The 26,177-nt window shown below is 37.9% G+C and overlaps 1 protein-coding gene across 1 annotated transcript in view; it reads right to left on the bottom strand.

Annotated features, from left to right (window-relative positions):
• Positions 1-26,177, bottom strand: part of Taf6 (TBP-associated factor 6) — a 68,433-nt gene that overhangs the window by 32,930 nt on the left and 9,326 nt on the right. Inside the window, exons 3-7 of the mRNA XM_053787204.2 lie at positions 25,007-25,160; positions 22,887-23,034; positions 17,666-17,795; positions 1,931-2,110; positions 831-1,065 (exon numbers count right to left, since the gene is read on the bottom strand). Coding sequence (XP_053643179.1) covers positions 831-1,065; positions 1,931-2,110; positions 17,666-17,795; positions 22,887-23,034; positions 25,007-25,160 — 847 coding nt within the window. The remainder of the gene's footprint in view (positions 1-830; positions 1,066-1,930; positions 2,111-17,665; positions 17,796-22,886; positions 23,035-25,006; positions 25,161-26,177) is intronic.

The following is a 26,177-nucleotide window of genomic DNA, read 5'->3' as shown; positions in this document are numbered from 1 at the left end:
TGGCAGGCCGGACTTAAGTCCTGGAGCTGGGAAGTACAGTGCCTGCACTCTGAAGGATGAGTGTTGATGTTGCAGTTTTTTAACCGTAGTGTAGGCATGCCTCTGGCAAGACAGTGGGGGAGTGTATGATGATGATGAAAGCATTTCTTCTTTATCAGGTCACCCGGCCTTGGTGGGAAACAGCCAACGTGCTAATAAAAAATAAATCTATTTTATCACCAACTGCATTCATTTTATGTGTGAAAGGTTCATGTTACTTTGGTAGAGATTGCCCAAAATCTGTAGATTTATTATAATTTTTATTAAAATGAATTAGGTTATTTTGTCTAGTGCTGGCCAACTTATAAATGCCATATGTGAAAATTCCTAGGTAGTAGGTTGTTAAACAGCAACTGCCCAGGGAGGTACAATACTACCCTCCTGCCAAGTGAGTGTAAAACATAATGGTAGGATTGCTGGTGTCTTTTTTTGGTGTCTCATAAACATGTAAGATTTCAGGTACATCTTGTTGCTTCTACTTACACTTAGGTCAAACTACACATGCATGTACAAGCATATGTATACACCCCCCATTGGGTTTTCTTCTATTTTCTTACTAGTTCTTGTTCTTATTTCCTCTTATCTCCATGGGAAAGTAGAACAGAATTTTTCCTCTGTAAGCATGCGTGTCGTACGAGATGACTAACATGCCGGGAGCAAGGGGCTAGAAACCCCTTCTCCAGGTAAAAAGAGAAACTTGTTTTTCTTTTTGGGCCACCCTGCTTCAGTGGGATATGGCTGGTTTGATGAAAGAAGAATATTTTTCATATACATTATACACACCTACCCACCTGCCACAGCACCATAAACGGAGGACAGTGGTGTTCGGTCTGTGTTCAAACACCTAGAGAAAACTCGAGTGATGCGTGTCTGCAGACCGTTTGTTGTAGTGTTATAATTTTTGCAGATCTGTGAGATAAGACGAGCAGCAAAATCTCTTAGAGCCCAATGATTGTCCATATCGGGTTTCATGCAAAGTTGGCGGCTTACAATGCATGTCATTACTGAGGGAACCAGTTCATGCATCTGTAAAAGCATTAATAGTCAAATCAGAAAGTCAGTCAAAAACTAGATAGCCAAGTCAAGATTACTCTACAGTATTCATTAAGTCATCCAGTTATAAAATAATTAACTTTCCACATCCAAGTTTTGTATTTTTCTGATTGAAATTAGGAATATTTGCTTTTCTTTGTAAAAGACATAATTTCAGAGGTAATGGTGAAAGGAAAATTTAACAAAGCTTTTGTTATTCTCTCTTTCCAGCAGAATGTGTGCCACTCTCCTTAAACTAACACCATGTTTTACTTGATTCAGGTATGTATTATGTAACTTCTGCATTCAAGTTCAATGAACCACCATAGGAATCTGTTAGTTTATCCTCTATAACAGTAGGACATCTTGATTACCTTCTAACATGCATAGGTGCAGTACTTCATTCTCAAATGTCTAAGTTTATTCTCTAATTTGTTGGTTATTTATGAATTGTTCCTGCCATAGTATGTGTTAAAAATAATAATAATAATAATGTGAATATGTACTATATTGTAGTCATATGATGTCATGATGAGCTGTTATAATACATATGTATATAATGTGATAATAGTTCTGATGGTGAATGAAGCCAATGAAGACTTTGGTTCTAAGAAGCACTATGATTAAAAAGTGTACAGCAAAAAAATTAAAGCCCACATTCTCTCTAGCTGTTTTTCTTAACAGAAAAATAGGCCCTAAGCATATGCTACAAGCAAATATCATAGCTGTACCATCTCAGTGAGCAAAATTACAAGAAATCTATCTCTGACAGCAATTTAACTGGCAAATGATGAAATCTAAATTTAAAGATAAAAACTAACGACATCAGATACAAAAATGAGTAAACAAATCAACTTACATATTTTTCCAGGTACAGTGTTTGGTTATCAAGGAGAGCCTTTGCCATTCTCATCAAGTAAATAAGAAGCGCCAAATTCTTCTGTACAACATTCACCCGAATACCCTCAGCAATGAAGGTGCTGAGTCGTGGTACCATTTGGTGGAGGCCAGGATCAAATGCCAAACTGTGAAGGGCTTCCTGAAATATGAATACATTGTCAGAACGATCTCATTAAGACCAGCTCTAATATAGGTACAGTAAACTTGAAAAATAAACAGCAATGCTACAAGAGAGGTTTGAAGACCAAATGTGTTAAACTTTATCTTGAGAAAGTTATAAAGCAGGTGGGCAGTCACTCCTAAATTTATACACCTGCTAGATGAGGAATTTTTTAAAGAGTTACCATTGAGTTAAGGTCCAATTGCATTATATGCTTGTGGTACAGTGTGTAATGTTTCCAACTTGCTGTTGTGTTAGTTAAGTGAATAATCTTAACATTAATCTTTGTATGTCTTCACTGCAGACAGACCCAAAATATGGAACAGAATACCAACAGCAATCAGCACTTATACTGTAAAATCCTAATTAAATTAATAAAAAAAAATCTTAACTATGCCTAAACTCCAGCTTTCAAACTACAAAGCTGTATTACTATTTTGAAATCATAAACTGAAATCACTTTCAAGCTTTTGTATGCAATGTTCTCCCATGAATGCAATGCAGCTCCTCATATTTCTCCCTCTAAAATAGCTCCTACCTCAATTGCAACTATTGCATAACCTTAGTCAAAATATATACAGTATCTATCAATATTTACAGAAGTAATTATAATACTGCACTGTAATTATGACTATTTTGCAATTAAATATAATGAAAGTTACTAAAAGTTATTTTAGCTATGATAAATATACAGTATCGGGAGCAAGGGGCTAGTAATCCCTTCTCCTGTATATATTACTAAATTTAAAAAAACAAACTTCATTTTTTCTTTTGGGTCACCCTGCTTTGGTGGGATACAGCCGGTTTGTTGAAAGAAGAAGAAATATCCAGTATACAGAATAACCATACAAAGCAATTTATATCTAAATTTTCCTTGTCTTTATACATCTTTCTTACAAATGTCAATTGTAACCAGGTTTAAGCATTATTTAAAAGAGATGTGACCTCTAAAACATAAAACAAACACAAATCTGGAACAAAATTATTATTTAGACAGGCTTACATATCAGCAAATTCTGAATTATGGGAACCTAACTATTACAAATTGGGTTGTTTGACTGTATATTAAATTTCTTACAACAAGTCTTCCCTGAAATACTGTGTTTACTTGCCAATTCAATAGTCATTATTCTGTAAACAACTTACCTTTGCAAACCTTGTCAAATTATAATCATCAATGTTAATCTTTGATTCTATGTGTAATTTTGTATGATATACAGTTATGTTGTAGGTAGTAGGTTGGTAGACAGCAACCGCCCAGGGAGGTACTACCGTCCTGCCAAGTGAGTGTAAAACGAAAGCCTGTAATTGTTTTACATGATGGTAGGATTGCTGGTGTCTTTTGTCTGTCTCATAAATATGCAAGATTACAGGTAGGTCTTGCTGCTTCTACTTACACTTAGGTCACACTAAACATACATGTACAAGCATATATATACACACCCCTCTGGGTTTTCTTCTATTTTCTTTCTAATTCTTGTTCTTGTTTATTTCCTCTTATCTCCATGGGGAAGTGGAACAGAATTCTTCCTCTGTAAGCCATGCGTGTCGTAAGAGGCGACTAAAATGCCGGGAGCAAGGGGCTAGTAACCCCTTCTCCTGTATATATTACTAAATTTAAAAGGAGAAACTTCAGTTTTTTCTTTTGGGCCACCCCACCTCAGTGGGATACGGCTGGTACGTTGAAAGAAGAGGAATACAGTTATGTTATAATAAGTGTGCATGCACCTGGAGAAGAGAGGAGTGTAGAGGAAAGAGAGATTTTAGATGTTAAGTGAGCATTTAGGAACTTCTGAACCAAGTGAGAGAGTAATTGTGGTAAGGGATCTAAATGCTAAAGTGGGAGAAACAGTTAGAGAGGGTGTGGTAGGTAAGTTTGGGGTGCCAGGTGTAAATGATAATGGGAGGCCTTTGATTGAACTTTGTATAGAAAGGGGCTTGGCAATAGGTAATACATATTTAAAGAAAAAAGGATAAGTAAGTATACAAGGGCATAATGACAGTAGTTTGCTGGACTATGCATTGGTAAATAAAACACTGATGGGTAGACTTCAGGATGTACATGTTTATAGAGGGGCCACAGATAATATAGATTATTTTTTATTTGAAGCTACGGTGAGAGTAAAAGGTAGATGGAATATGTACAAGGAGAATGGAATCACCAAGTAAGAGAGAGAGGTGAAGGTTTACAAACTAGAGGAGGCAGTTAGGGTAAGATATAAACAACTACTTGAAGAAAGATGGGCTAGTGAGAGTATAGGCAATGAGGCTGAAGAGGTATGAGGTAGACTTAACCCTTTGAGTGTCACGATCCCTGCTCGCAAACTTGTTCACAGGGTTGAAGAATTAAAAAAAAAAAAAAAAATGTCTGTTTAACATATTTATAGATGGGGTTGTAAAAGAAGTAAATGCTAGGGTGTTTGGGAGAGGGGTGGGATTAAATTATGGGGAATCAAATACAAAATGGGAATTGACAAAGTTGCTTTTTGCTGATGATACTGTGCTCATGGGAGATTCTAAAGAAAAACTGCAAAGGTTAGTGGATGAGTTTGGGAGTGTGTGTAAAGGTAGAAAGTTGAAAGTGAACATAGAAAAGAGAAAGGTGATGAGGGTATCAAATGATTTAGATAAAGAAAAATTGGATATCAAATTGGGGAGGAGGAGTACGGAGAAGTGAATGTTTTCAGATAGTTGGGAGTTGACGTGTCGGCGGATGGATTTATGAAGGAAGAGGTTAATCATAGAATTGATGAGGGAAAAAAGGTGAGTGGTGCATTGAGGTATATGGGGAACCGGTTATTTTTATATAGCCGGACTTGAGTCCTGGAAATGGGAAGTACAATGCCTGCACTCTAAAGGAGGGGTTCGGGATATTAGCAGTTTGGAGGGATATGTTGTGTATCTTTATAGGTATATGCTTCTAAGCAGTTGTGTTCTGAGCACCTCTGCAAAAACAGTGATTATATGTGAGTGAGGTGAAAGTGTTGAATGATGATGAAAGTATTTTCTTTCTTTTTTTGGGTCACCCTGCCCCGATGGGAGACGGCCGACTTGTTAAAACAAAAATAAATAAATAAATATATATATATAGTAGGTTGGTAGGTTGGTAGACAGCAACCACCCAGGGAAGTACTACCGTCCTGCCAGATGACTGTGAAACAAAAACCTGTAACTGTTTTGCATGATGGTAGGATTTGCTGGTTTCTTTTTCTGTCTCATAAACACGCTAGACAACAGGGATATCTTGCTACTCCTACTTACACTTTGGTCACACTTCACAGACACGCACATGCATATATATATATACATACATCTAGGTTTTTCTCCTTTTTCTAAATAGCTCTTGTTCTTTTTTATTTCTTCTATTGTCCATGGGGAAGTGGAAAAGAATCTTTCCTCCGTAAGCCATGCGTGTCGTATGAGGCGACTAAAATGCCGGGAGCAATGGGCTAGTAACCCCTTCTCCTGTATACAATTACTAAAAAAGAGAAGAAGAAAAACTTTATAAAACTGGGTTGCTTAAATGTGCGTGGATGTAGTGCGGATGACAAGAAACAGATGATTGCTGATGTTATGAATGAAAAGAAGTTGGATGTCCTGGCCCTAAGCGAAACAAAGCTGAAGGGGGTAGGAGAGTTTCAGTGGGGGGAAATAAATGGGATTAAATCTGGAGTATCTGAGAGAGTTAGAGCAAAGGAAGGGGTAGCAGTAATGTTAAATGATCAGTTATGGAAGGAGAAAAGAGAATATGAATGTGTAAATTCAAGAATTATGTGGATCAAAGTAAAGGTTGGATGCGAGAAGTGGGTCATAATAAGCGTGTATGCACCTGGAGAAGAGAGGAATGCAGAGGAGAGAGAGAGATTTTGGGAGATGTTAAGTGAATGTATAGGAGCCTTTGAACCAAGTGAGAGAGTAATTGTGGTAGGGGACTTGAAAGCTAAAGTAGGAGAAACTTTTAGAGAGGGTGTGGTAGGTAAGTTTGGGGTGCCAGGTGTAAATGATAATGGGAGCCCTTTGATTGAACTTTGTATAGAAAGGGGTTTAGTTATAGGTAATACATATTTTAAGAAAAAGAGGATAAATAAGTATACACGATATGATGTAGGGCGAAATGACAGTAGTTTGTTGGATTATGTATTGGTAGATAAAAGACTGTTGAGTAGACTTCAGGATGTACATGTTTATAGAGGGGCCACAGATATATCAGATCACTTTCTAGTTGTAGCTACACTGAGAGTAAAAGGTAGATGGGATACAAGGAGAATAGAAGCATCAGGGAAGAGAGAGGTGAAGGTTTATAAACTAAAAGAGGAGGCAGTTAGAGTAAGATATAAACAGCTATTGGAGGATAGATGGGCTAATGAGAGCATAGGCAATGGGGTCGAAGAGGTATGGGGTAGGTTTAAAAATGTAGTGTTAGAGTGTTCAGCAGAAGTTTGTGGTTACAGGAAAGTGGGTGCAGGAGGGAAGAGGAGCGATTGGTGGAATGATGATGTAAAGAGAGTAGTAAGGGAGAAAAAGTTAGCATATGAGAAGTTTTTACAAAGTAGAAGTGATGCAAGGAGGGAAGAGTATATGGAGAAAAAGAGAGAAGTTAAGAGAGTGGTGAAGCAATGTAAAAAGAGAGCAAATGAGAGAGTGGGTGAGATGTTATCAACAAATTTTGTTGAAAATAAGAAAAAGTTTTGGAGTGAGATTAACAAGTTAAGAAAGCCTAGAGAACAAATGGATTTGTCAGTTAAAAATAGGAGAGGAGAGTTATTAAATGGAGAGTTAGAGGTATTGGGAAGATGGAGGGAATATTTTGAGGAATTGTTAAATGTTGATGAAGATAGGGAAGCTGTGATTTCGTGTATAGGGCAAGGAGGAATAACATCTTGTAGGAGTGAGGAAGAGCCAGTTGTGAGTGTGGGGGAAGTTCGTGAGGCAGTAGGTAAAATGAAAGGGGGTAAGGCAGCCGGGATTGATGGGATAAAGATAGAAATGTTAAAAGCAGGTGGGGATATAGTTTTGGAGTGGTTGGTGCAATTATTTAATAAATGTATGGAAGAGGGTAAGGTACCTAGGGATTGGCAGAGAGCATGCATAGTTCCTTTGTATAAAGGCAAAGGGGATAAAAGAGAGTGCAAAAATTATAGGGGGATAAGTCTGTTGAGTGTACCTGGTAAAGTGTATGGTAGAGTTATAATTGAAAGAATTAAGAGTAAGACGGAGAATAGGATAGCAGATGAACAAGGAGGCTTTAGGAAAGGTAGGGGGTGTGTGGACCAGGTGTTTACAGTGAAACATATAAGTGAACAGTATTTAGATAAGGCTAAAGAGGTCTTTGTGGCATTTATGGATTTGGAAAAGGCGTATGACAGGGTGGATAGGGGGGCAATGTGGCAGATGTTGCAAGTGTATGGTGTAGGAGGTAGGTTACTGAAAGCAGTGAAGAGTTTTTACGAGGATAGTGAGGCTCAAGTTAGAGTATGTAGGAAAGAGGGAAATTTTTTCCCAGTAAAAGTAGGCCTTAGACAGGGATGTGTGATGTCACCGTGGTTGTTTAATATATTTATAGATGGGGTTGTAAGAGAAGTAAATGCGAGGGTCTTGGCAAGAGGCGTGGAGTTAAAAGATAAAGAATCACACACAAAGTGGGAGTTGTCACAGCTGCTCTTTGCTGATGACACTGTGCTCTTGGGAGATTCTGAAGAGAAGTTGCAGAGATTGGTGGATGAATTTGGTAGGGTGTGCAAAAGAAGAAAATTAAAGGTGAATACAGGAAAGAGTAAGGTTATGAGGATAACAAAAAGATTAGGTGATGAAAGATTGAATATCAGATTGGAGGGAGAGAGTATGGAGGAGGTGAACGTATTCAGATATTTGGGAGTGGACGTGTCAGCGGATGGGTCTATGAAAGATGAGGTGAATCATAGAATTGATGAGGGAAAAAGAGTGAGTGGTGCACTTAGGAGTCTGTGGAGACAAAGAACTTTGTCCTTGGAGGCAAAGAGGGGAATGTATGAGAGTATAGTTTTACCAACGCTCTTGTATGGGTGTGAAGCATGGGTGATGAATGTTGCAGCGAGGAGAAGGCTGGAGGCAGTGGAGATGTCATGTCTGAGGGCAATGTGTGGTGTGAATATAATGCAGAGAATTCGTAGTTTGGAAGTTAGGAGGAGGTGCGGGATTACCAAAACTGTTGTCCAGAGGGCTGAGGAAGGGTTGTTGAGGTGGTTCGGACATGTAGAGAGAATGGAGCGAAACAGAATGACTTCAAGAGTGTATCAGTCTGTAGTGGAAGGAAGGCGGGGTAGGGGTCGGCCTAGGAAGGGTTGGAGGGAGGGGGTAAAGGAGGTTTTGTGTGCGAGGGGCTTGGACTTCCAGCAGGCATGCGTGAGCGTGTTTGATAGGAGTGAATGGAGACAAATGGTTTTTAATACTTGACGTGCTGTTGGAGTGTGAGCAAAGTAACATTTATGAAGGGATTCAGGGAAACCGGCAGGCCGGACTTGAGTCCTGGAGATGGGAAGTACAGTGCCTGCACTCTGAAGGAGGGGTGTTAATGTTGCAGTTTAAAAACTGTAGTGTAAAGCACCCTTCTGGCAAGACAGTGATGGAGTGAATGATGGTGAAAGTTTTTCTTTTTCGGGCCACCCTGCCTTGGTGGGAATCGGCCGGTGTGATAATAAAAAAAAAATGTGCTCTTGGGAGATTCTGAAGAGAAGCTGCAGAGATTGGTGGATGAATTTGGTAGGGTGTGCAAAAGAAGAAAATTAAAGGTGAATACAGGAAAGAGTAAGGTTATGAGGATAACAAAAAGATTAGGTGATGAAAGATTGAATATCAGATTGGAGGGAGAGAGTATGGAGGAGGTGAACGTATTCAGATATTTGGGAGTGGACGTGTCAGCGGATGGGTCTATGAAAGATGAGGTGAATCATAGAATTGATGAGGGAAAAAGAGTGAGTGGTGCACTTAGGAGTCTGTGGAGACAGAGAACTTTGTCCTTGGAGGCAAAGAGGGGAATGTATGAGAGTATAGTTTTACCAACGCTCTTATATGGGTGTGAAGCATGGGTGATGAATGTTGCAGCGAGGAGAAGGCTGGAGGCAGTGGAGATGTCATGTCTGAGGGCAATGTGTGGTGTGAATATAATGCAGAGAATTCGTAGTTTGGAAGTTAGGAGGAGGTGCGGGATTACCAAAACTGTTGTCCAGAGGGCTGAGGAAGGGTTGTTGAGGTGGTTCGGACATGTAGAGAGAATGGAGCGAAACAGAATAACTTCAAGAGTGTATCAGTCTGTAGTGGAAGGAAGGCGGGGTAGGGGTCGGCCTAGGAAGGGTTGGAGGGAGGGGGTAAAGGAGGTTTTGTGTGCGAGGGGCTTGGACTTCCAGCAGGCATGCGTGAGCGTGTTTGATAGGAGTGAATGGAGACAAATGGTTTTTAATACTTGACGTGCTGTTGGAGTGTGAGCAAAGTAACATTTATGAAGGGATTCAGGGAAACCGGCAGGCCGGACTTGAGTCCTGGAGATGGGAAGTACAGTGCCTGCACTCTGAAGGAGGGGTGTTAATGTTGCAGTTTAAAAACTGTAGTGTAAAGCACCCTTCTGGCAAGACAGTGATGGAGTGAATGATGGTGAAAGTTTTTCTTTTTCGGGCCACCCTGCCTTGGTGGGAATCGGCCAGTGTGATAATAAAAAAAAAAAAAATATATATATGGTTATAGGTAGTAGGTTGGTAGACAGCAACCACCCAGGGAGGTACTACCGTCCTGCCAAGTGAGTGTAAAACGAAGCCTGTGATTGTTTTACATGATGGTAGGATTGCTGATGTCTTTTGTCTGTCTCATAAATATGCAAGATTATAGGCATGTCTTGCTACTTCTACTTACACTTAGGTCACACTACACATACATGTACACATTTATTTATACACACTCATCTGAGTTTTCTTTGATTTTATCTTAATAGTTCTTGGTCTTATTAATTTTCCTTTTATATCCATGGGGAAGTGGAATAAGAATCTTTCCTCCGTAAGCCATGCGTGTTGTAAAAGTCAACTAAAATGCCGGGAACAATGGGCTAGTAACCCCTTTTCCTGTAAAGATTACTAAAAAGAATAAGAAGAAGAAAATCTGTTGGAGTGTGAGCAGGGTAATATTTAGTGAAGGGATTCAGGGAAACCGGTTATTTTCATATAGTCGGACTTGAGTCCTGGAAATGGGAAGTACAATGCCTGCACTTTAAAGGAGGGGTTTGGGATATTGGCAGTTTGGAGGGATATGTTGTGTATCTTTATATGTGTATGCTTCTAGACTGTTGTATTCTGAGCACCTCTGCAAAAACAGTGATAATGTGCGAGTGTGGTGAAAGTGTTGAATGATGATGAAAGTATTTTCTTTTTGGGGATTTTCTTTCTTTTTTGGGTCACCCTGCCTCGGTGGGAGACGGCCGACTTGTTGAAAAAAAAAAAAAAATATATATATATATATATATAAAGGAGGTTTTGTGGGCGAGGGGCTTGGACTTCCAGCAAGCGTGCATGAGCGTGTTAGATAGGAGTGAATGGAGACGAATGATACTTGGAACCTGACGATCTGTTGGAGTGTGAGCAGGGTAATATTTAGTGAAGGGATTCAGGGAAACCGGTTATTTTCATATAGTCGGACTTGAGTCCTGGAAATGGGAAGTACAATGCCTGCACTTTAAAGGAGGGGTTTGGGATATTGGCAGTTTGGAGGGATATGTTGTGTATCTTTATATGTATATGCTTCTAAACTGTTGTATTCTGAGCACCTCTGCAAAAGCAGTGATAATGTGTGCGTGTGGTGAAAGTGTTGAATGATGATGAAAGTATTTTCTTTTTGGGGATTTTCTTTCTTTTTTGGGTCACCCTGCCTCGGTGGGAGACGACCGACTTGTTAAAAAAAAAAAAAAAAGAAAAAAAGAAATATATATATATATATATATATATATATATATATATATATATATATATATATATATATATATATATATATATATATATATATATATATATATATATATATATATATATATATATATATATATATATATATATATATATATATATATATATATATATATATATAAATATATATATATATATATATATATATATATATATATATATATATATATATATATATATATATATATAATATATATATATATATCTATATATATTTAGATATATATATATCTATATATCTATATATCTATATATATATATCTATATATATATATATATCTATATATATATATATCTATATATATATATATCTATATATATATAGGTAGTAGGTTGGTAGACAGCAACCACCCAGGGAGGTACTACCGTCCTGCCAAGTGAGTGTAAAACGAAAGCCTGTAATTGTTTTACATGATGGTAGGATTGCTGATGTCTTTTGTCTGTCTCATAAATATGCAAGATTACAGGCATGTCTTGCTACTTCTACTTACACTTAGGTCACACTACACATACATATACACATTTATTCATACACACTCATCTGAGTTTTCTTTGATTTTATCTTAATAGTTCTTGGTCTTATTAATTTTCCTTTTATATCCATGGGGAAGTGGAATAAGAATCTTTCCTCCGTAAGCCATGCGTGTTGTAAAAGTCAACTAAAATGCCGGGAACAATGGGCTAGTAACCCCTTTTCCTGTAAAGATTACTAAAAAGAATAAGAAGAAGAAAATTGTCAAAGTGGGAAGTCTGAATGTGCGTGGATGTTGTGCAGATGATAAGAAAGAGATGATTGTGGATGTTATGAATGAAAAGAAGCTGGATGTCCTGGCTTTAAGTGAAACAAAGCTGAAGGGGGTGGGAGAGTTTCAATGGAGAGGAATAAATGGGATTAGGTCAGGGGTTTCAAATAGAGTTAGAGCTAAAGAAGGAGTAGCAATAATGTTGAAGGATAAGCTATGGCAGGAAAAGAGGGACTATAAATGTATTAATTCAAGGATTATGTGGAGTAAAATAAAGATTGGATGTGAAAAGTGGGTTATAATAAGCGTGTATGCACCTGGAGAAGAGAGAAGTGTAGAGGAGAGAGAGAGATTTTGGGAAATGTTGAGTGAATGCGTGGGGAGTTTTGAATCAAGTGTGAGAGTAATGGTGGTTGGGGATTTCAATGCTAAAGTGGGTAAAAATGTTATGGAGGGAGTAGTAGGTAAATTTGGGGTGCCAGGGGTAAATGTAAATGGGGAGCCTTTAATTGAGCTATGTGTAGAAAGAAATTTGGTAATAAGTAATACATATTTTATGAAAAAGAGGATAAATAAATATACAAGGTATGATGTAGCACGTAATGAAAGTAGTTTATTAGATTATGTATTGGTGGATAAAAGGTTGATGGGTAGGCTCCAGGATGTACATGTTTATAGAGGGGCAACTGATATATCGGATCATTATTTAGTTGTAGCTACAGTTAGAGTAAGAGGTAGATGGGAAAAGAGGAAGGTGGCAACAACAAGTAAGAGGGAGGTGAAAGTGTATAAACTAAGGGAGGAGGAAGTTCGGGCGAGATATAAGCGACTATTGGCAGAAAGGTGGGATAGTGCAAAGATGAGTAATGGGGGGGTTGAAGAGGGTTGGAATAGTTTTAAAAATGCAGTATTAGAATGTGGGGCAGAAGTTTGTGGTTATAGGAGGGTGGGTGCAGGAGGAAAGAGGAGTGATTGGTGGAATGATGAAGTAAAGGGTGTGATAAAAGAGAAAAAGGTAGCTTATGAGAGGTTTTTACAAAGCAGAAGTGTTATAAGAAGAGCAGAATATATGGAGAGTAAAAGAAAGGTAAAGAGAGTGGTGAGAGAGTGCAAAAGGAGAGCAGATGATAGAGTGGGAGAGGCACTGTCAAGAAATTTTAATGAAAATAAGAAAAAATTTTGGAGTGAGTTAAACAAGTTAAGAAAGCCAAGGGAAAATATGGATTTGTCAGTTAAAAACAGAGTAGGGGAGTTAGTAGATGGGGAGATGGAGGTATTAGGTAGATGGCGAGAATATTTTGAGGAACTTTTAAATGTTAAGGAAGAAACAGAGGCAGTAATTTCATGCACTGGTCAGGGAGGTATACCATCTTTTAGGAGTGAAGAAGAGCAGAATGTAAGTGTGGGGGAGGTACGTGAGGCATTACGTAAAATGAAAGGGGGTAAAGCAGCTGGTACTGATGGGATCATGACAGAAATGTTAAAAGCAGGGGGGGATATAGTGTTGGAGTGGTTGGTACTTTTGTTCAATAAATGTATGAAAGAGGGGAAGGTACCTAGGGATTGGCGGAGAGCATGTATAGTCCCTTTATATAAAGGGAAAGGGGACAAAAGAGACTGTAAAAATTATAGAGGAATAAGCTTACTGAGTATACCAGGAAAAGTGTACGGTAGGGTTATAATTGAAAGAATTAGAGGTAAGACAGAATGTAGGATTGCGGATGAGCAAGGAGGTTTCAGAGTGGGTAGGGGATGTGTAGATCAAGTGTTTACATTGAAGCATATATGTGAACAGTATTTAGATAAAGGTAGGGAAGTTTTTATTGCATTTATGGATTTAGAAAAGGCATATGATAGAGTGGATAGAGGAGCAATGTGGCAGATGTTGCAAGTATATGGAATAGGTGGTAAGTTATTAAATGCTGTAAAGAGTTTTTATGAAGATAGTGAGGCTCAGGTTAGGGTGTGTAGAAGAGAGGGAGACTATTTCCCGGTAAAAGTAGGTCTTAGACAGGGATGTGTAATGTCACCATGGTTGTTTAATATATTTATAGATGGGGTTGTTAAGGAAGTAAATGCTAGGGTGTTTGGGAGAGGGGTGGGATTAAATTATGGGGAATCAAATTCAAAATGGGAATTGACACAGTTACTTTTTGCTGATGATACTGTGCTTATGGGAGATTCTAAAGAAAAATTGCAAAGGTTAGTGGATGAGTTTGGGAATGTGTGTAAAGGTAGAAAGTTGAAAGTGAACATAGAAAAGAGTAAGGTGATGAGGGTGTCAAATGATTTAGATAAAGAAAAATTGGATATCAAATTGGGGAGGAGGAGTATGGAAGAAGTGAATGTTTTCAGATACTTGGGAGTTGACGTGTCGGCGGATGGATTTATGAAGGATGAGGTTAATCATAGAATTGATGAGGGAAAAAAGGTGAGTGGTGCGTTGAGGTATATGTGGAGTCAAAAAACGTTATCTATGGAGGCAAAGAAGGGAATGTATGAAAGTATAGTAGTACCAACACTCTTATATGGGTGTGAAGCTTGGGTGGTAAATGCAGCAGCGAGGAGACGGTTGGAGGCAGTGGAGATGTCCTGTTTAAGGGCAATGTGTGGTGTAAATATTATGCAGAAAATTCGGAGTGTGGAAATTAGGAGAAGGTGTGGAGTTAATAAAAGTATTAGTCAGAGGGCAGAAGAGGGGTTGTTGAGGTGGTTTGGTCATTTAGAGAGAATGGATCAAAGTAGAATGACATGGAAAGCATATAAATCTATAGGGGAAGGAAGGCGGGGTAGGGGTCGTCCTCGAAAGGGTTGGAGAGAGGGGGTAAAGGAGGTTTTGTGGGTAAGGGGCTTGGACTTCCAGCAAGCGTGCGTGAGCGTGTTAGATAGGAGTGAATGGAGACGAATGGTACTTGGGACCTGACGATCTGTTGGAGTGTGAGCAGGGTAATATTTAGTGAAGGGATTCAGGGAAACCGGTTATTTTCATATAGTCGGACTTGAGTCCTGGAAATGGGAAGTACAATGCCTGCACTTTAAAGGAGGGGTTTGGGATATTGGCAGTTTGGAGGGATATGTTGTGTATCTTTATATGTGTATGCTTCTAGACTGTTGTATTCTGAGCACCTCTGCAAAAACAGTGATAATGTGCGAGTGTGGTGAAAGTGTTGAATGATGATGAAAGTATTTTCTTTTTGGGGATTTTCTTTCTTTTTTGGGTCACCCTGCCTCGGTGGGAGACGGCCGACTTGTTGAAAAAAAAAAAAAAAAAAAATATATATATATACATATATACATATATATATACATACATACATACATACATACATACATACATACATACATACATACATACATACATACATACATACATACATACATACATACATGTAATGAAACCAAAAGTACAAAATTTGATGGAAAGCTTATGGAATTATGCTCTCGTGAATTTAGCAGTCTCGCGATATTTATGCATCAGTGACTTCACCCACTTTGAGCTCTATTTTGAGCCAATTCCATTGTTCCAGTCGATCAAACTTATAGCTATTTTGCTAGAACTCCTTTTATTCTACCAAATGAGTACAAGAAACAGCCCATTTACCTATTTCAATTACCCAATAAAGTGATCAGAAATTACTAATTCGGCCAATTTCACACAAAATTCAAGAAAGGCCAATTTCAAAATAGGGTCCAGAATAAATAATTCAGACATTCCTGGCACTAAAATAACATTTTCTCTGTTCATCAGTCATGTGTCCAGGCCCCTCTTATATTATGCTGGCTTTTCCTTTTGAATTTTTATTCACACAATAAATAGAAAATTTACTGTTATTCAGACTACTGCATAATAATTGTATAAATAACAACAGTGCATTTGTTAAGGCATATTAGACCCACCAGCTGACCTGTATTGGACATGTGATGTGATTTGTTTACTCTTGAACACCAGCAAAAAGCAAACATTTCCACTATTTTGAACTCAATATCAAGCTACTTTTAGTCTGTAAACCATTAAAAATCATCTTTATTTTTGTAGCATATCTTTCAGTCTACCAAAAACACGGTCGTAGTTGTTTTTTTTTTATCTCATTATGCACTGTGTGCTTCAGGATTTTTTTTGTACTGCTCACACTAACCATGCAGACCCATTCTCTCACATGTAGGCCTACCAATTTTCTCCCTCAAGATCTGAAGCTGCTAGAATTTTGGTGTAGTATTGTGGGACTGACACTGGCTTCAAAGCTGTAATATTACAGGACCAATACAAAAGGGGTTATGAATATAGTGTTAATGTTCAACAGATGTTTGAAAGTGGGTGCGGGAAGGAAGAAGAGCGAATGGTGAAATGGTGAGGTAAAGAGAGTAGCAAGAGAGAAAAACTTAGGGAGTGGACTTTTCAGAAGATGGGTCTGTGAAAGATGAAGTGAATCATAGAATTGACGAGAGAAAAAAGGTGAGTGCTGCACTGAGGAGTCAAAGAAACAAAGAACGTTATCCACGGAAGGGAATGCATGAGGGTATTGTTATACCAACGCTCTTATCTGTGTGTGAAGCATGGGTGATAAATTTTGAAAGATTCATCACCCATGCAACAAGGAGAAGGCTGGAGGCAGTGGAGATGTCATGTCTGAGGGTAATGTGCGGTGTGAATATAATGCAGGGAATCCGTAGATTGGAAATTAGGAGGAGGTGCAGGGTTACCAGAGGGCCGAGGAAGGGTTGCCGAGATGGTTCAGACATTTAGAGAGGATGGAATGAAATAGAATGACTTTGCGGGCATATAAATCTAATACACTCATGCAAGTGTGCATGAGCGTATTAGATAGGAGTGAATGGAGACAAATGGTGTTTGACTTGACGTGTTGTTAGAGTGTGAGCAAAGTAACATTTATTAAGGGATTCAGGGAAACTGGAAAACCAGACTTAAATCTTGGAGGTGGGAAGTGTAGTGAATGCACTCTGAAGGAGAGGTGTTTATGTTGCAGTTTTTTAACTGTAGTGTAAGCGTGCCTCTGGAAAGACAGTGATGGAATGAATGATGATGAAAGTGTGCCTTCTGTTTTGGGTCACTCTGCTTTGGTGGGAAATGGCTGACGTGATAATAAACAAAATACAGTACTTCTGGAAATCTTTGAGAATAATGATATTTATGCTCTTAAAATTAATCTGTGTAGGTTTTCAGTACAGACAGATCCAAAATATGGAACAGATTACTAACAGCAATCAACACTTGTACTGTAAAATTCCAGTTAACAAAAAAAATTCTTAAGAAGTGTAGATATGAGGGAAAAACTGTGCTTTTTGCAACTAACCCACAATTTGGAGATAAAATTTTATACCACATTTCTTTCCAGTCTATCATCACCAATTCTCAACTCGATAATGGTCCAAGACTGACTATGGTTTCTTATCTAAATTGTGGGTTAGCTGTGAATTGTTCTAGCCAAGGAACTGTGATTTTTATTTTTCAAATCTAGGCTGGAATGCACTGTGACACAATTATAGATCTTACTGTTAAAGTGCTGCATATGGCTGGCAGGTAATGTATGAAAAGAATTAGTCAAGAATATGACTTTTATTATATATTTTTCAATGTCCCAATGATAAAATCAAGAACTGATTTGTCTGTTGATTTAATCAGTGTATGGTGATACTAAGAACATGAGTGCTCATCATTCAAGAGCATACTAGAAGTATGCATACTAGAAATGTGCATACTAGAAGTATGCACATTTCATAATTCAAATAACAATCCAATAAAATTGTATAGTGAAAATGTAATATATAAAACAACAGTCAAAGTTTCTTACCCCTCTCTTTGGTTCATCAGATCCTACACAAGCTTCTGTAATCTCCTTGTAATACAGTTGCTGCTCAGCGGAGAGTTCATGGGTAGCCAACTGTTTGACCTTCACAGTTTCAATACTCTTCATTCCACGCCTGAGATTCAATAGTCTCAAGTTACTGAATATCAAAAATGTATAAAAATGACACAAGAAACTGCTTAGTTGGTTCTCTAACTTATGAGGTTTAAAAGACCTCATAAGTTAGAGAAAATAATTATTAATGAATGTTGGTCTCTAGTTATAAACAGATATGATAAACAATTATTCTTTTCACTAACATTTTTCTAGGAAAAGTCCAGTGTAACAAACAATTCATTTTTAAGTCAGAACACAAGGAATGCAACTCTTCTCATAACCTTGGATTCCGATGTAAACTATAAAAACATCCGTTTGCTAAATGTGGAGAATATCTCCAGAAGGTGGATAAAAATATGAACAAATAATTTCATAGATTTGGTCACCTCATGGATATAATAAGTTAAATACACATTGGTAAAAAACATTTTACTTCAAGTTGACAGTAAATGAGTAATCCTATTTATTATACACAATCCTAGAGAGTAAAACGAAAAGAGTTAAATATTTCAGTTAAATACACTATATTAAACTTAAAATTAGTTTTTCAGGATATACTGTACACTCCACAGGTGAAAATTAGACATGTGCAACATCTGGATATCTTTACTGTTGACATTTTGCCATCCAGTAGCTTTGTCAATACAAATTCAAGGATATGAATGGAAGACAAAAGAACTATATACAAAAGATGAGGTAATCAGTCCCTCAGATTTGGAGTTGGTGTGAAGAGCACCATAGTTGTGAAGATTCTTGAGCACAGGCAAGAAGGCTAGTGCTCATATACTGTTCTGAGGTGGAAAGGGATGGATAGCAGATGAGGGCATAGTCACTGGTAGGTGGGATTCCACAGTAGAAGTAGGTTATACCCAAGGGATGGGTTGGTGGTAGTGGTAGTAGTAGTAGCCATGAAGAAGGTTATGTAGATGTCCTCTGAACCAAGATTCCATGATGTTGCGGTGTCTGACAAGTTGTATATGAATGGTATACATTCATGTCCTTGAATTTGTATTGATAAAGCCACTGGATGGCAAAACGTCTACAATAAAGTTACCCAGATGTTGCCCATGTGTGTAATTTTCATCTTGTCAGTATTGTATACCATTCATGCCACAGGTGGCATTTGAAATTCCTTTCACTCATTTCAACAGACTTTTTTTTTTTTTTAACAAGTCAGCCGTCTCCCACCGAGGCAGGGTGACCCAATAAGAAAGAAAATCCCCAAAAAGAAAATACTTTCATCACTATTCAACACTTTCACCTCACTCACACATAATCACTGTTTTTGCAGAGGTGCTCAGAACACAACAGTTTAAAAGTATATACGTATAAAGGTACACAACATATCCCTCCAAACTGCTTATATCCCGAACCCCTCCTTTAGAGTGCAGGCATTGTACTTCCCATTTCCAGGACTTAAGTCCGGCTATATAAAAATAACCGGTTTCACTGAAACCCTTCACTAAATATTACCCTGCTCACACTCCAACAGATCGTCAGGTCCCAAATACCATTCGTCTCCATTCATTCCTATCGAACACGCTCGTGCACGCCTGCTGGAAGTCCAAGCCCCTCGCCCACAAAACCTCCCTTACCCCTTCCTTCCAACCTTTTCGAGGACGACCCCTGCCCCGCCTTCCTTCCCCTACAGATTTAAATACTCTCCATGTCATTCTACTTTCATCCATTCTCTCTAAATGACCAAACCACCTCAACAACCCCTCTTCAGCCCTCTGTCTAATACTTTTATCAACTCCACACCTTCTCCTAATTTCCACACACCAAATTTTCTGCATAATATTTACACCACACAATGCCCTTAGACAGGACATCTCCACTGCCTCCAACCGCCTCCTCGCTGCTGCATTCACAACCCAAGCTTCACACCCATATAAGAGTGTTGGTACTACTGTACTTTCATACATTCCCTTCTTTGCCTCCATAGATAACGTTTTTAGTCTCCATATACCTCAACGCCCCACTCACCTTTTTTCCCCTCATCAATTCTATGATTAACCTCATCCTTCATAAATCCATCCGTCGACACGTCAACTCCCAAGTATCTGAAAATGTTCACTTCTTCCATACTCCACCTCCCCAATTTGATATCCAATTTTTCTTTATCTAAATAATTTGATACCCTCATCACCTTACTCTTTTCTAGGTTCACTTTCAACTTTCTACCGTTACACACACTCAAACTCATCCACTAACCTTTGCAATTTTTCTTTAGAATCTCCCGTAAGTACAGTATCATCAGCAAAAAGCAACTGTGTCAATTCCCATTTTGTATTTGATTCCCCATAATTTAATCCCACCCCTCTCCCGAACACTTTACTTCTTTTACAACCCCATCTATAAATATATTAAACAACCATAATGACATTACACATCCCTGTCTAAGACCTATTTTTACAAAGAAGAGAAATGTAGAATTTTCCAAGCAATTTAACCTACAAGGTCAATCAGCACTTTGACCCACAAGGCCATTCAGTGCTTTGACCTAAAAGGTCAGTAAGGGCTTTTGATAAATTTGAAATTCATTAACCCTTTGACTGTTTATGTCGTATATATATGTCTTACGTGCCATTGTTTCTAATGTATTAATACGTGAAAATTCTAGCGGCTTCAAATCAAGCACGATAAAGCTGGTAGGCCCACATGTGAGAGAATGGGTCTGTGTGGTCAGTGTGCACCACATAAAAAAAATCCTGCAGCATGCAGTGCGTAATGAGAAAAAAAAAACGGACCGTTTTTTTTTAATTAAAACGCCGACTTTGAGGTGTATTTTCATATAGTATTTATGGTTGTATTCTCATTTTCATGGTTTCAAGTGATAAAATGGAAAACATATTACAGAAATAGAGATGATTTTGATTACTTTCACGATGAAAACAACCTTGAAATTGAGCTTAAAATAGCGGAAATGTTCGATTTTTACCAATGTTCAGGAGTAAGCAAATCACACTACATGTCCAATACACATCAACTGGGGAGTCTAATATTCTTTCACTAGTGCACTTATATTATTTATACCATTTTTACAATAATGCAGTAGTCTGCATACTAGTAAATTTTGTATTTTTTTGTATGAATAAAAAATCAAAATAGAAAGCAATAGTAATATTTTGAAACTGGCATCTTTTTTAATTTGTGTGAAATTGGCCAAATTGCCAATTTCTGACCACTTTATTGGGTAGTTCAAATCGATAAATGGGCGGTTTCTTGTATTCAACTGATAGATAAAATGGAGTTCTAAAGAAATAGCTATGAGTTTGGTCAACTGGGACAATGAAATTGGCTAAAAACAGGGCTCAAAATCTGCGAAATCGCCGATAAGTATATGTCGCCAAGACCGCTAACTGCACGGGAGCGTAATTCAGTGAGTTTTTGACCAAATTTCATACTTTTCATACCATCAGGAAAAGATTCTCTATCATTTCATAAGAAAAAATACTTTTTTTTTTTTTAAATTTATCGACATAGAATGACAGTTTCAGAAAGGGGCCTGCGACAGTCAAAGGGTTAATACACACTATCTCTTACAAGTCAAGACTTATACATTACAAAAGGAAAAAATTCAAACCAACAAATAAACAACAAAAAATAAACAGCATCACACCAGATTAAAATAACCCACATCCATTTAAAAACCTATAAAACTGTTAACACCAAAAAGACTTAAATTTCTAAAGGATTCTACAGGTACCCCTAGATACAAAGATGAGGACACCAAAATGTCAATAGAGTACATACAACAACCACAAATAAGAAACCTACCAGTTCTTTTCAAAATATTTAAATCAGTTATTTACAGCCAACTAAATGTCTACATTTAACACCAACACATTATTGATCCCTACTGCCAATTTGCTTTCAGACCCAGAACACTAATGATGCTATTCTTAAAACAGTAAACATAACCCACACAGCACCTGAAAATAATAAATTATCAGTGGATTATTAACTGATGTACAAAAAAATTTTGACATTGTACATCAAAATTATAAAATATTGTTAATTAAAGTATAGCAGAATTGTATGAGGATTTTTTTTTATTAACACCAAGGCAGGGTGGCCCAAAGAAGAAAAACTTTTGTCATTATTCACTCCATCACTGTCTTGCCAGAGGCTTGCTTACACTACAGTTATAAAACTGCAACATTAACACCCCCTCCTTCAGAGTGCAGGAACTGTACTTCCCATCTCCAAAACTCAAATCCAGCCTGCTGATTTCCCTGAATCCCTTCATAAATGTTACCTTGCTCACACTCCAACAGCACGTCATGTCCTAAAAACCATTTGTCTCCATTCGCTCCTATCTAAGGCGCTAACGCATGCTTGCTGAAAGTCCAAGCCCCTCGCACACAAAACCTGCTTTACTCCCTCCGTCCAACCTTTCCTATGCCGACCCCTACCCCACCTTCCCTCCACTCCAGATTTATACACTCTCAAAGTCATTCTATTTTGTTCCATTCTCTCTACATGTCCAAACCAGGAATCAGGAATTATGCCTAAATTTTACTCTTTCCTACCTAACCAACAGATGCCAAAATTTAACCTTAAATGACCACACTCAGCTGCAATGTCAACAAATGCTATTTTTCCCTCGACAGTATATTTGCTACTCTCTTAGTCTACACATACATGAGTGAGTTTCCTAATAGCACCTACATCCTTTATCCCTGATCTCATCACTGTGAGCTACCTAGTCAATGGAGAACTACAAAATACCACATATGGATGTTAACCAATAAACTTACACTCTACATAAAAGTATCTAAAATATGTATATGATTTGAGAGGAAACAGGTAACCCAATAAACCTCAAAATAAATAAATTCCAAACAGAAAGCACACACACAAAAACAGAAAATTCCTAGGAATTATATCATTACACTCTTATCTTTCAAGGTATAAGCAATGCTTCTCAACCTATATATATAAAAACACAACACCAAAAGCTATCATAAAGATATTCATATATATGTTATTGATTTCTACATGATGCAATGACTAATGAATGTTTAAATTTTTGTCAACATTGTACAGAATATTGTAAGTAAATTTCTCAACATTCAGCAAAGAAAATCCAGAATAGAGCTCTCACCCATGAATGTGCTTTTGATCTTTATTATCTTGCTGTGCCAAGAGTTTAGTTGCTGGGTCCACTGCATCTTTCTTCTGAATATCTTTGGTGATTGGAGGGGGATTTTCTGGGATTGTAGGTTGTACCCCATCAATAGCCAACCAATGAGCTGAAATATTGATAAGGATACAATATAAAGTTCAAAATACTCCAATGAACTTATGCTTACAACTTGCCCAAAGAAATTAAGAAAAAAAAAAAACATAAATTAAGTACCTGAAGAAGTTACAGAAAAACCTTATTATTTCAGGAGTGTCAGCTAGTGATAGAGTAAATAACTGTAGGAGAGTCGGCATGTGATAAGGAAAATCAACAAAGGAGGAGTGCCTTAAATGTTGTAGTTGGTTAATACAGTGAAAATAAGATTTTACTAAAACATCTTGATAATATTAACAGGTCATTCAAAGGATATTATTACTATATAATTATTAGATATTACCAGATAAAACTGACCATAGGAAAGAGCAAGGTGATGACTAACAAAATATTTAAGTAATGAAAGACTGGACATCACATTGGAAGGAGGGAGTATAGAGGTAGTGAATATGCTCAGATATTTGGGAGTGGACTTGTCAGCTGATGCATGTACGAAAGATGAGATGAACCATAGAACTGAGGGGGAAAAATGTGGGTGGTTCTCTGAGGATTTTAGGAGACATAGAACGTCATCCACAACAGCAAAAAGGGAATGCATCAGAATATAGTGGTACCAACACTCGTATATGGGTACGAAGCTAGAGTTTTAAACATTGTGGTGAGGAGGAAGCTGGAGGCATAGATGGTGTGCCTGAGGGAAATGTGTCGTGCAAATACGTATTATGCAGAGAATTCATGGTTTGGAGATTAGGAGGAGGCGCAGGATTACTAAAAGTATTATCCAGTGAGTTGGGGATGGGGTTAATGAGGTGGTTTGGAAATTTAGAGAGGTTGGAGAAAAGAAAGAATGAATTGGAAGGTGTATAAATCTGTAGTAAAGGAGAGGAGGGGTAGAGGTCATCCTAGGAAAGGCTGGAAGGAGGGAGATATAGGAGGTTTCGTATGTAAGAGACTTGGACACTGAACAGGCATATGTGAACATGGTAGATAGGAATGAAATGATTTTTATGATTTGATGTGCTGTTTAAGTGTGAGCAAGTTAACATTTATGAAGGGATTCACTTGAGTTCTAGAGATGAGAAGGGCAGTGCCTACATTCTAGAGCAGGGGTCGCCAACCTTGTTCTGCCTAGGGGCCAGAGCCCATGTCTGCGAGCAGATGGCTTGCCACACCTATTGCCATAGTTAATAAATAGAGGTAATAATAACACATACTACACCTTGACATATATTTAACATCATCTGAGCTATGGCCCCATTGACTGGATCCGGCCCACGGGCCATAGGTTGCCAACCCCTGCTCTAGAGGATGGAAGGAAATGTTACAGTCAAGAGCATAATCTGAATTGTGATGTCAGCACCCTTTCTGAAAGACAACCATTGAGTGAATGATGGTGAATATGTATTCTTTTCTGGATTATCCTGCTTTGGCAGGAGACTGTCACTGAGGTAAAATAAAAAAAAAAAGGTGCTAAAACTCTACCCAAAACAGGACTTGGAGCAACAGATTTTGATCAGATAAATTTAGATTTAGAAAGGATATAAGAAAGCCCTGGTTTGGCAGTGGAGTCGTAGATGAGCTTGACAAACTATCAGGTAGCATCACTGAAGTGAGTACTTTGAGCTGCTTTAAAAATAGATTGAACAGGTGTATGAGCAGGAATGGCTGGGTGAGTGAGAACTGCCTAATATTGGCATACTGGCCTATGCTAGGCAGGTCTGCCTCATCTAAAGATAACAAAAAATGGTAGAATAAGATCATTTGATAACTTTAGAACTGTAATCTTCCATACTACATCACCCATTTCTCACTAAGATATGGTGACACAAAGAAGACAACACATTCATTCATTAATTATCTTATTAAAAATGCATGCACATCGCAGTTCAAATGACCATTGAAAATGCAACATCACCACTTTAGGAAACCTAAGTTTACTAAATTCAATAGCACACGAGAAAAAATTTGAATGGTTAAGTAGATACGTTTTATTGTTGTTTGTAGGGGAAGGCGAGGAGTCTGAGATGATACCATTTCATTAATTTCAATCTCCTTATCTTCTAAAAAATGTAGTTCTCGTCCACCACCAGAAGCAAACCGGAAAGGAATGTGTTCCACAGCCTGTAAGCCATACAGTGGCTGCAAAAGAAAACACAAAAGAAGTTATTTTGAATATAACAAAACTTCTGACATTCTGCATTCATATCTAAAATTTATAACTCATTTCCTGTAATCTTTAGCACTTCTATGGACACTTTAATGATCCCACTCCTCTTAACCACAAATTCTGATTCTCTCCTTCCATAAAACTTTTACTCTCACTAGTCCTTGTCTTCAAATACTGTACACCATTTTTTTTTTTTTGTCTTCTTCCACATTTTAATGCCTGATCAATCCCAGCACTGCATACAAAAATTTTAATCCAGTCTGTTTCTACAGCCTATTTTGCCGTTAAGCATGATATTGCATAACATATAATCCATAAGTAATAAATGACTTATGAGAAAATAATACAATATGTTCTGTACACAATCTTGCAATGATCCTTTATATTTAGCATCTATATTTGCAGTGAAAGAGCATTTTTTTTATCTACGTACATGAAAATAAAATGTGTGTCTTATTAAACTTATTTTTTTTTTTATTATCACACCGGCCGATTCCCACCAAGGCAGGGTGGCCCGAAAAAGAAAAACTTTCACCATCATTCACTCCATCACTGTCTTGCCAGAAGGGTGCTTTACACTACAGTTTTTAAACTGCAACATTAACACCCCTCCTTCAGAGTGCAGGCACTGTACTTCCCATCTCCAGGACTCAAGTCCGGCCTGCCGGTTTCCCTGAATCCCTTCATAAATGTTACTTTGCTCACACTCCAACAGCACGTCAAGTATTAAAAACCATTTGTCTCCATTCACTCCTATCAAACACGCTCACGCATGCCTGCTGGAAGTCCAAGCCCCTCGCACACAAAACCTCCTTTACCCCCTCCCTCCAACCCTTCCTAGGCCGACCCCTACCCCGCCTTCCTTCCACTACAGACTGATACACTCTTGAAGTCATTTTATTTTATCGTTGCTAACAAGAAGTCTTGTTGAACAGTTAATTAACAAGGAAATGTGGCCTTGGGCCAGGCTGTGAGGAATAGAAAACCCT

This window comes from Cherax quadricarinatus, chromosome 48 (assembly GCF_038502225.1).
Source record: "Cherax quadricarinatus isolate ZL_2023a chromosome 48, ASM3850222v1, whole genome shotgun sequence".
NCBI classification, from domain to species: domain Eukaryota; kingdom Metazoa; phylum Arthropoda; class Malacostraca; order Decapoda; family Parastacidae; genus Cherax; species Cherax quadricarinatus.
Note: the sequence above shows the minus strand (reverse complement) of the source record. Positions and strands in the feature narration are given on the sequence as shown.